Raw genomic sequence first — 12,386 nt, 5'->3', positions numbered from 1 at the left:
GTTATCTGTCCTGTTGAGCAAAGGGAAGGACCTTAACTGTTTTACTGCGTTTGCAATAGGCCTACTGGTTGAGTTGAGATAGTCCTGAGATAAGGTACCATGACTCACTTGGCACTGTTAAGTCGTCTTCTTGAAATTAATAAATAAAGTTTACAATTGCTCATATGTTGCAAATATGAAACTGTTTGCAGTCATCAGTTTTCAATAATACCATAGTTATATACACGTAGATGGTGGTGGCTCTATGTTAAAGTTGACTTACGTTTATTTAATTGTTTGTACATGTATATATAATTGTTTCATACACTTACGTCACGACTCGATGCCTTCTCCACGAGCTCTATGGTTGACCTCTGTTGTGACACACTGCTGCTCTTAACAATAGTGACGAAATTTGAACACAGCGTAGAGATAGTATCAACGTCATCAGCCTAACAATTAAAATGAAAACAAGCCATAAATAAGTTACAATTTGTACACGTACTCCCACGAATGAATCTTGAATACCTTGAGATCTGTTTAAGTTAATTTCTACATTGAACACTGATTATGTCTAAAGCACATTGTATATTCATGGTTTTACTAGTATCACTAATATGACCTCAGAGTTTGATTAAATGAATGGTAGAGTGTATCAGAGAAGATGTAGTAGTTTAAAGGTAACGTTTGGTAAATAATATGTACAACTAGTACGAAACTCAAGTGATACATCACCATCATCATTAGGTACTTTTTCGTACTTTCACTGTGTATCATAGCCATGTACACTTACTTTAATCCACTTCCCAGAATGGAGATCTAAGCAACTGTCAGAATTTTTCCACAAGACTGTATAAGAGAGATAGTTAGATCTATACATGTTAGAAAATGTTTAATAATTATTATATATTAATGTTTACTAAAAATAAAAGCTCCAGTGACACTGACGCCAATGATCTTGCTTCTAAAATGCAGAATATAGCTGAACATTCTAGCTTCAATAAAAATGATCAACAAATGCGATAACTATGACAGCAATGCATATCACACAACAGGGAAAGTAAACGAATTCAATCATATTTATTATTTTATTTGTTTTAAGTGTTGGTACAACTTTGCTAAATTTCAACTATTTTGTGTGATAGTGCTACAAAATATGGATACTTTCTCCTCCAGTGTTAATTAATTCACTCGTACCAATAACCAAGGTCTTGCGTAAGTTATTCTCATGTGACTTGGTTTAATAATGAGGCGAACAAACTATTCCTCAGGCCTGTAAAAGTAACAATTATGAATTCCTGTATCCTATGAATGTAGTGTGTAGTAAGTGGAACATTATCATGCAATATAATGCATCCCTTTACAGACATGTATAGGTCCTTATGCATATATAAAACCTTAGACTATGGGTTTCGTAGTTTCAATCCTTTTATGTTTACAATGTGTGTGGGATAAATCAAAAAAGGGATTGTGTTTGTCCGTTTGTTAACTTTGCTTGAACCCTGTTTCAACTGCTAAATGTCATTGATTTTGAGTTTATACACTACGGGAAGAAGTAACATGTTGTACTAATTATGTATATATTCTGCAGTACTGACATATATCATAAAAGTTCAGATTTAATAAGTTTTTTTTTTTTTTTCATTTTATGGCACTTTTGTATGATAGTACTATTATTGCCTTTTTTCATGAAAATTAAGGCTGTTCATTTAGGGGGAATGTGGGTAATATTGTAGCCGACTTTTTCGTAAATACGGCGACGACAAAATATTGCTTTTCTTTTGCCTAACAAACAATTCGCACACTTTTAACGTACTTCACTCGTTCAGAACTCAACCATAAACTATATCAGTATCATATCTTTTCTAGTTATTTGGTTAACCCCTATAGGTCACGTTGTGTTGTATGTTCGGTATAACAAAAATAATATAACAAAATTATCATAATAAATAGGAAAGCATAATCAATAACTGTTTTCGGTTTAATGATTGATTAATTATAGCTCCTGGTATCTATAAGACAGTAAATGACACCTAAAGTAAACAACCAATACATATACCATGACTGTCTAACAATAATGTTATAGTATTATTGGTAGCTGAGGTTCATGATATTACTTGTACAGATAACTTACAGAGCATAAAACGCACACAATAACATGAAAGTTGTTTCTCTGTAATATTTATTGACTGGTTATTTGGTAGAGGCACAAGGACACGGATATATGTTTGTGTTATATCCACATCTTATTTACATAATAAACATATCGGTTGTTTTGTAATTACCCTTAAGATTCGATGTCTTTAAACTGATTGGAATGGAATTTGGATGGATTAATTCTGGTAGAGGACAGTTGAGAAACCTGAAAGGAAATGGAAGAAATTTCTAGTTCATTTTCTTTCTATAGATATTTAATTTAATGAAATCAATCATTCTCCTACAGCAAAGTTAAACCTGTGTTACGGCGACATGTTCAGTAAGTGGTTTGAGTGAATGTGAATGTAGCCGGGTGGGGACGGAATATCATCCATAATCCAGCCTGTTTAATTAAAGCCCCGCAATGTCGATTGCGCTTTCCGTGTACCAGGTAAAAGATCTCTTATAACAATAATGTGGACTTTCCATGCATTTTACACTGTTAATAATACCTTACCAGAGCACACGTAAACGCTTTGATTGTTCTGCATATTGTAATAAACCTATAACATCTTCCTCTGTCAGTTCTCTCCCTTCCTCTACGTGTAATTCAATCTTGACTACTGAAGAAAAGTTGCTTAAAGAAAGACCAGAACGGAGTACAATGTTATCTTTATCAGCTTTGCTGAAAGATTCAATCAGATAAAGATCAACAATCGGGATCTGTGATAAGAACAACAAAAATATGAATTAATTATACATGGAATTAATAAAATGACATGATATGCATTTAATAACTCTGATGTAGTTATTTCACGGATTCAAAATATCTTTATTTATATATGCGCTTATTCATATAAGTGAGATTCCATGAAGATTCTAGCATCGCCAATAATTTATCTGCCAACACATCAAGCGGCACTAATTGTTTTTCGTAACTTTCTTTCTTCATTATAAAAATGTTACTAGCTACTTGAGACTGTTACTAGTATTTTGTTCTCATATTACAACATCAAATGGAATATTATAGACGTTAACGCTCAGAAAATCCATTCTGTTCTTTAACTTTTTTTCTCTTTTTGAAACAAATGTTGGTTCTGGAAAAAAAAAGAGAAAAACGCTGTCACTTTGGGTTGCAAATCGCTGGTTAGTATAAAAAGTCGGTAAATGTTAGAAACACTTTTACGACGTTTGATTATTCGATAAATTGCAGATCAATAAAAAAGATAAATGCTGTGCTAAAGCAAGTGGACCTGACGTTTTGTTCCTAGCAGGATCTTCTTTAGTGGCCGAATGATAATTAACAGAAACTACTAGGGACAAATACGTGCGAATACACATCACCTGACTGAAATATTAAAAAATTAATGTAGGCCATACCAAAAGGTAATGTAAAAATATCACTGTGGTTTGGTTGATGCGTATAGTGCTGTATATGTTATTTTAAAGGAGCTATTTGTTGGGCCTAGACAGTTGGACACTGTGAAGTATGCTACAGAAGTAGTCTGGTGTAGAAGCAAATATAAAAAAGCATCGTCATAAGAATTAAATGCATCTAACCAATAAACCAAATGAACAAAATTTCATTGATTGCTAAAACAACCCGCACTAAGCGGAATGTAAACACAATTTACCCTGATCAACTTTCTCATTTGAAAACAAAAAACAACCTTCGACCAGGCAACTTACAGTTATCTTAAACACGGTTTATGAGCGGAGGCAGTGGTAAGGGATGGATTTTTCCCTGTTAACTGTTGACGTGGTTAGGGTGAGTCTTGTCCTTGCATTTCATTTCATACTTTGACTTAACCTATTTTTGCCATGAAGCGTTCTAAACATAATAACCTTCACAACTTCGAGTGGCTTTATTCTAAGGCCAGGTCAGGGGGAGCTGTCCCTGAGATTTACACTTCAAGTAGTCTCGATAATACGGATAAATTTTAAGGAAAAGCGATGGTTTCATATCCAATAACTATAACCAAACCACATAAAGAAACCCTCATGTTATGACTAAAACAGATACACATATCAATACTAGAGGGAATTAATAAATATTTTTTTCATTCATTTCAATTAAAGTAAGTTGTCGTTGAAGAGACTTCTGTGTAAGAGTCTTACACCTCTCCAATTTGTGTGTGGTTCATTCACCATCTAGTTAGATGTATTACAGCCAGTGTTCGTATTCGCTTACTAACTACACGATACCCGACAAAAAAATACGTCCATATAGAGCAGACAAATTATATCAATGAAATAAATGGGAACTTGGATGGATCGGATTGATGGCAGCTAATCACATATAACTAGAAATGTCAAACAAATTCAAAAGTTATTTTTCATAGTTGAACATTTTACATTCGTTTTAATTTGAGCTATACAAACAATCTGGAAACACCCTTTGGTATCGCGTTCACTTTGAATGAAACAGCAGTAAATAGCTGTCATGTATTAATAAATAAAGTCTTACTTACATCACATTTAGATGCAATATCCAAGAGCTGAATAGAAGATCTTTGAAGCAGCTTGCTATCGCTATTGGAGACAAAAAACACCTTCGAGCAGATCTCTCTGACATTTTTCTTGATGTCATCATCTATCTCCCCAGCTTGCTCCAGGATGCAGAGTATGGCAAACTTATCACCGTCTTTTCTTCCTTTCAAGTATTCTATTATCTTGCTCCCAACTGTAACGTCAAGCCCACAGCTGAATCGAAAGAGGTATTGAAGATCGAATGGATCTATTTTATCAAGAATTTTCTTCACCTCAGTTGCATTTGTGGCAGCAGCAACCTTAATTACCAATGCAAAAGATGCAAAATATTCACAGAATAGCTTGTGATAGAACCTTACATCGGTCTTTTTCCGTATGTGTTTAGCTACACTTAGTTATTTTTTACGTCAGCTACTTCTTCTTCTACCAAGATACCAACTGAAATATAGTGATCATAAAACCCTTGACCAAGTCGTTCACTGAGTTTCTTCCTACCCCATGAAAGTTGTTGGTTTTCGTTACTGAGGCCCTCAAACGCTGCATTACTCAGTTCAGTATGCTCAATTTCATACTCACTCATATGTTGCTTTGTGTTCATATCCAGGGATTTCTTTCTCATGTGATCATGGAAACATTTGATCATGTGGCGAAAGAATTCTGTTACCGATTTGAATGTTTGAAAATATTTCTTTTCGTGAGTCATGTGAGCAAACATAACAAAGAAGATAGGAACCTGGCATAAGTCGTCAAGTATCGGGTTAGCTTTCAAAGCGCGTTTAATCTCCTCAACAATCTCTTCGTTACCTCCAGCAATAGCCTTACGAATGTACTGATCACGTGCTTTCTCGTCAAATCCAACTAATCTCACTCGCTTAGTATTATATCTGTCATATTCCTTTGGAAGGTATCTGGTTGTTAAGGATACGTCAAAATCCTCGAACAAATATTTTGTAATAATTCGGTCTACGTCACTTCCTGTACCTTTGTCCTTATCAGGATACTCGTCATATCCGTCCAGAAGTACCGCAACAGAAGAACATCTTTCAATGATATGTTTAATATCACTTGATTTGATTCGCGGTTCGTCTGGTACCAAGAACAGTTTGATTGCTTTGTAGATAGATTTGACATTTCCTAGCTGCCTTAACCGGAGAAGAATAAGAATTTCTACGTCTTTCAGAGGTGAACCTTCTACACCGTTGCACCAATCATATGCAAGCTGTAGGGTTACAGTTGACTTGCCATACCCGGCCTCCGCTTCTATGATACGACGGGTGGATTTAATTCGGGAATCTGTGAAAATATCTCTGTAAGAATTCACACGTACCCATTCACCTTTATCCGCTGTACCTCTAACAGAATAGAACTCTGTACCTCCTTCTACAAATACCTTATCTACACAATATAGTCTCTCCTTAATGTACGGTATTGGTTGGATAGCTTCGTATTGTATTTTATATCGCCTTTTCAAGGCATCTATTAAAAGAGACTTTTTGTCTGTGAAGAAATAAAAAAAAATCGAATTAACGGATGAAAGTTGCATTTAATGATGTCATGTATGTACATGCTCGCAGAAATAAATATCCAAATAAGACGTGTGTTAAACTTCTGGAGCTTCATCCAAATCCTTAGGCGAGTCTGTCGAGAAGGTGGAAAACGTAACTCTCTCTTTAGAAGTGCAACCATAGATAAAACTGCTGTGCTTACCAGAGGGTTTCAAGTGACAAAATACAAATCTTTCTGTAATTGAGTAATGACTGTGTAGGAAACCTAGAGGTTTACGATCAGTGAGAGGTTTACGATCAATGCAAACTTCGGAATATTTGGAGGTATTCTACATGTTGAATATATACTAAACTAATAGTTCAGTGAAAACGAGATATTAATCTTATCATTCAGTAGAATAACATTGAATGTCTCCTTTTTTATGGTATTTCAATTCTGATTTAGTTTCTTTTTCATTCTTTTGAGGAGGCCTTATCGAAGGTTATCCAATATAATGTCGTTGATATATGAATGAAGTTCCTATGATGTGGAAGTATTTAAGAAACAAGGCTGAATAACAAAATTCGATCGCATAACAATAATTTCCAACAAAGAAATCAAAATAATTGTAACATACTTGTGCGCAAAAATCAGAATGTAAAAGTAACAGAGATAAATCCATTGACAGAACATGGACATTAGAGTCAAACAACACATGGAAAAAAAAACCTTGTTCACCTGTAACTGTTGACTTCACATTTTCAGTCCTAACAACAAACTTGGGCCTTTTAGTTGACTGCGATGACGTCACAAAAGCTTGAGCAGCTTGAGCAGATGATGATAGTGACGGTTCTTCATATCCACTGGCCTGTTCATCAGATGAACCCACATCTAATGTTTCAAGCTTTGACCTAATGTTTCCCATTCTCACGAACTGTCATCACCGATCTGTGAACGGATACATTTGTGTTACCACATAGATGTTCCGTCAAAAACCTTGATGCAAGTGTTTTATTTTATTAGTTTCATTTGCAAAGCTCGTCCCAATATGACACAAATTATGCTAGATATACAGTTTGGCAAACGGGGAAACTAATCTACACATTATGTAATTTGGAAATAATGAGATAATATGAGATAATACTCAATTGGTTTAATGTAACCAAGCGATGCTTAGGAACCAAATGTCTAACACTACGGGAAGTGCAAGTGGTACTACATATGCACAACAGCAGAAACCTTAACCGTCCGCATGAAGCTAGTACGCGACCACTGAGTACACATGTACTATAACTAATATCAACAAAAAAAAATTATCAGACCACTAGAACTTTTATCTGATTTATATGAATCTCTATTTACACAAGAGATACCTTCGGACTGACACGATAGGATAAGGTTGAACTTTCGGAATTTCTGTGAATATACCTATTTCTTCACTTATGTGTTGTAGAGGGGGGGGTGGAGATTTATGAATTATTGCCTTCGAATGAAAAGTTATGTTGCTCTTCTGGTCGATGTTCCCTACAACCACAATATTTACCACATGGAAGACATAAGCTAAGCGACGACCGATAAGATTACCGAAAAATTGCAACCCAATGCAGTGTTTTTAATGCAAAGTTTACATTGTCTGTGAATGTTTCCTTTGAATCAGTGTCAGATTAAGACAATTTGGTCATGGTATGTAGGTACAATGTTGTTGAAAATACATTAATGATAAAGTGAAATATAGAACTACTTTCTGATCCCAGAAATAAATGTTTTTTTGTTGCCAATTACATTACTCTGAGATTTTGCAATCATTTTGTTTGGAGCCCCTCAATCCGGCCAAAAATGTAAACGAAATTAGGTCATTTGTGAAATGAAGTTTTTCGTTCATTTCATTTATTTGATGTTGTTGCGATTAATGTTGACAAAATGGAATTAGCAAAGGTCATGTGAGGTTAAATTAAGTTTTGTATCACAGAACAGGCTCGAGTGATATCGCGATAAGTATTGTATTATGATACCTAGATCAAACAAACAGATCCATAATCAATACAAAAATGTATGTCGTGAACTTCTTATGGACCGAATTCTTTGAATGAGGATGACGTTTTAAGCTTGATATTTAAGACTTGAAGACACATTGTTCTAACGTTAAACAAAAATTCTTACCCCTCATAACTACACGTGGGACGAGTTGTTTGGTTTATTGCGCAATATTAAGCTGACATGATCTATATGCAAAATTAGATGATTTTATTAGTATAGAAAGTATTAACACTACAATAAAATGTTAAGTAAATCTGCTACAAAATAAGGTGTTTCAGCAAGTCATTATCCTGCTACATGCGTTTTTGTTCAACTAACGCTAAATATAGACAGTAAAAAAAGAGGTAATGAACGGGAGAGCAAGGGGCTGTCACTTACCTGGATGGAACTGGTATTATCACCACTGTTTCGTCAATGCTGCCTAGTGATAGTTGACATATTCAGTCTCGTTGGCATTTCAAACATTAACATGTCTTATGAAGAATAACCAGTTTTAAATATGCTTGATGAGGTTTTACTTTTGTCACATCACTTATGTAACAATTGGACCATTTTATCAAATCAGTGTTCAGACTGGAATTGAGGCAATAATATGGATGAATAAAACTACTATCCTGTTTTGAATGATTGTGAATTACAGTATCTGCGTCAATATCTGTTACAGAGAAAGTCGTCTTGTTCAAAGCTAAGCTAAGTTTTCAGATTGATATTAATGTAAGGCAACTCAGATATATTAACTAACACTAAATATTAGCAGTAACAAAATAAGTCATGAACGGGAGAGCAAGGGGACTTCCCTTTCCTACGAATACTAACATACATCAAGTTCAAACAGAATCAAAACCTGTGTCGCTCCTCCTCACTTTAAAATTATTCCCAGCTGTTTTTTAAATGTATTATGGTCAGATCAATTCCTACAATTAACCAACTGTACATATGACAGGATAAATGCTTTATTCATTGTAAGTAATAAATCTTGTTAATCACTAAAGAGACATACCACGTTTATCCGATTAAGTACCCAAGCCATTGGCCTGCTGCATACGTATGACAATTATCCATTAAGATATATGAATCAAATCAAAGATGTCCCATTATTGTTTGACTAGAATTTGCAGCCCACTGCGATATCTGATGAACTTAACGATGACCGTATTAGTTAGTCAAAGGGCTGTTATTTTCATTGCGTTGTGCAATAAACATACATACAAGATGGTGGAGAGGAAGTACATTTGGCACGTTCAAAATTCCGTCCGTAATGTAAATTAAAGGGAACCGTTAACTTCACATACATTTGATCAACCAGACAGCTGATGCGCGGTGGCAAGTTAATATTATCTTAATAAGGTATGCAAGACGCTCATAGTACCCATAGCAGACAGGGTCAATTCATTGAGACTTAACATCATATGACACACTACAGCCGAATGTGATCATTGTCCGTATTCTGTGGCATGCAATTACATCGTGTAATGTTAAAGCTCTTCGATCTCTGTAACAGTCCACTGTGTATTGCGAAGCAGACTACATTTGCTTAAACGAAAGACATTTTTGTCTCCAGTTCGCAGCAACCATTTTTGGATTTTATTATTTTAAAGGGAATTTTCTGCCCTCATATATGCTGATAATGTAGCTGAAAATCTGATTTGGTTTTCTGTCAAACAATAATTTATAAGAAAATGTTTTCCGTCAAAGCTAGCGACAATATATTATGAAGTCAATGTCCTGTTTTATGTGTATTTATAATCAATAGTTTAATACTTCTATCATCAGGAATGATGTCTTGCTTTCATGTTGGGAAACAAACCTTTTTCAGCGACCAACAATTCACATCTTTAAATCTTCCTTAACACAGGTAAAACAAAATTACTGCTCTTACAATTTGTCCTTTGAGCATACGAAGTATATGATGTGAAGTATTGTTTGTTTTGTTTTTTTTTGGGGGGGGGGGGGGGATGGTGATAAAAACGGGTGTAAGTATATGGAGACAATAATAACCTGGCGTATAGAAACCAGTCTTGAAGTTCACTTTTAAAACGTATATTCCATCCATAGGTGTCCGCTTCACAGATGACAGAAACCTTTCCGATGAGAAACATCACTGTACTTGATCCTTACGTACCGATGAAGGGGAATACTCAAACAAAGAGGCACAGAGGTTACATATGAGACTACACGTGTGAAGAAGAGCACAACACTCGGTATGATAATCTCATTCAACAAAATATGACATACTTCTAGGCAAAGCATTGGCTTTTGTTTGTGGTATAATGACTTTTGTAGAGCCATTAAAACTCAATATTTGTCTACGTTAGGTTTATTCGGGCAGATTAATGTGTATACTCAACGTTACTTACCAAAAGATCCAGGATATATCATAAGGCTTGATGACTTGAGGTAACAACGCTGAATCATGGTCGATATTAAATATTTCAAAGGATCTGGTTCAGTTTCTTACATCGTATGATCGAACGTCTGACAGTTACTGGCTCATTCCATGATTGAGATGTTAATGTGGTGAAACATTCTATGTGCATTTCTCAAACATCACATTATTTGAAAGGGAAGACAACGTCAATTAAAAGTATCCGAAGTCCAGAGAATACCACTCTGTTTCTTTTATTACACCGCGAAGACTTGTTAAATATAAAATCATATAACCAAATATGGATTTTATGGGAACGAAAAATCCGGCAACTACCAAACAAGTACTTAAAGGGGATATGCCTACTCACATTTTGACATATGAATCATATTATTAGTTATATGCAATGATGTTGAATTGAAATAAAAAAATAAGTTGAATGCATTGTGATTCTGAAAATTTATTTTAGCATTTTAATATATACAATACACATTTATACGAACACATTCGTGTCATTAGTCACACAGACCACATATCGTCTCCGTGCTGGCGTGGTGATGAATGTGCAAAAAATGAGTTTTGATTAAACTTGCTCTAAAGATTTTTACATTTTTACTTTAGTATATCGTAATTTAAAAAGGATCTTTTTTACCGAAAGTTGTCAATATATTCAAAATAACAAATAGAACTTTTAGTTGGCATATTTGTTGCTCATCGAAACAAAGTAGTAACTTTAGTCATGTCGTTTTTTTCAGTTAAGTTTAGACATTCGTCACACATTCGTTACTAAATTTTCAAGTTTCTTCCTGTCACAGACTAGTTGTCGTCGATTTACTGTGTGTAGAACCCATAAGGTTACACCGTGAATGTTCACCGTCAAGTGGGGGAGAGGCGGGTGGGGGGGTGGTAGGTGAAATAACCTTAGGATAGAGAGAAGTAATCGAAGGGGTAATACATTGGTCAATATATAAAAGAGTCAAGGAATTTGCATGGGCTATACGCAGGTATCAACATACATGTTTTAGTATGTTTTTCTTGGGTGGCAATGATGGAGTCGGATATGATGAGGGAGGGGGTGTAGAGGGCAATGACAGCCGGCTGTTAAAGGGATGGTATTTTGGTCTTATTATTTTTTAAAGAACGCCCACGTTTTGTTAAAATGTATAAAATAGAGGAATTTGTATGGGTAATGTGCGGATATAAGTGTTTTAGTATGTTTTTTTCTTGGGTGACAAGAATGGCGTCTCATAGAGGTATGTTGGGGTAGGAAGGTCAAGGAGAGCCGGCTGGTGAAAGGGTAGTACATTGATCTGATTTATTTTAAAAAGAACCCCCAAGAATTTTTACAATGTATCAACTAGACAAAGTATTTGCATGCACGTGGTATATTTTATTCCGTTTTGATGAAAATGTGAACACATGCAGTTGCAAACATAATAGTTCCAGTTGCGTAATCTGTTAAGTCGGAACTCTATGAAGGACACTATATACGAAAAATTGTGTGCAATTTTTCATTTTTAAGTTAGTGTAATACTTGAATGTCTCTGACAATAGTTTCTCAGTATCCTTCAAACGTTTTGGAAGTTTTTGCACTATACTATCCCCTTAAACGGAATGTTTAACCTCGTGTGAATCATTGGATTTAGAGTAGGCAACAACTCTGCCATTGTTCAAGTGTTTTCAAGTTTTACTATAGTATTTGGCTGCCTTTTTTTTGTTTCCCTTCCTGTATACATATAAACTATATAGAGAAGAGTCATATAATACCTCAACAAGAAGAATAAATAATATAAAAGGGGGTAAAATGTTAAGATGATAGGGTATCTTATCGAATACCTTTACACTTACAAAAGTTAATACATAAGACGATAAAACAACCAGACTACAACAAACA

At 34.9% G+C, this 12,386-nt stretch overlaps 1 protein-coding gene across 1 annotated transcript; it reads right to left on the bottom strand.

Moving 5' to 3' along the window:
* Positions 1–4,992: 4,992 nt before the first annotated feature.
* Positions 4,993–7,050, bottom strand: LOC139982688 (uncharacterized). The gene is made up of 2 exons (XM_071995734.1): positions 6,829–7,050; positions 4,993–6,102 (listed from the first exon to the last, which is right to left on the bottom strand). Exons 1-2 carry the CDS (start codon positions 7,013–7,015, stop codon positions 4,997–4,999), a joined length of 1,293 nt encoding a protein of 430 aa, XP_071851835.1. The 5' UTR covers positions 7,016–7,050; the 3' UTR covers positions 4,993–4,996.
* Positions 7,051–12,386: the final 5,336 nt, after the last annotated feature.

This window comes from Apostichopus japonicus, chromosome 16 (assembly GCF_037975245.1).
Source record: "Apostichopus japonicus isolate 1M-3 chromosome 16, ASM3797524v1, whole genome shotgun sequence".
NCBI classification, from domain to species: domain Eukaryota; kingdom Metazoa; phylum Echinodermata; class Holothuroidea; order Aspidochirotida; family Stichopodidae; genus Apostichopus; species Apostichopus japonicus.
This window is presented reverse-complemented; position numbering and strand designations above follow the sequence as displayed.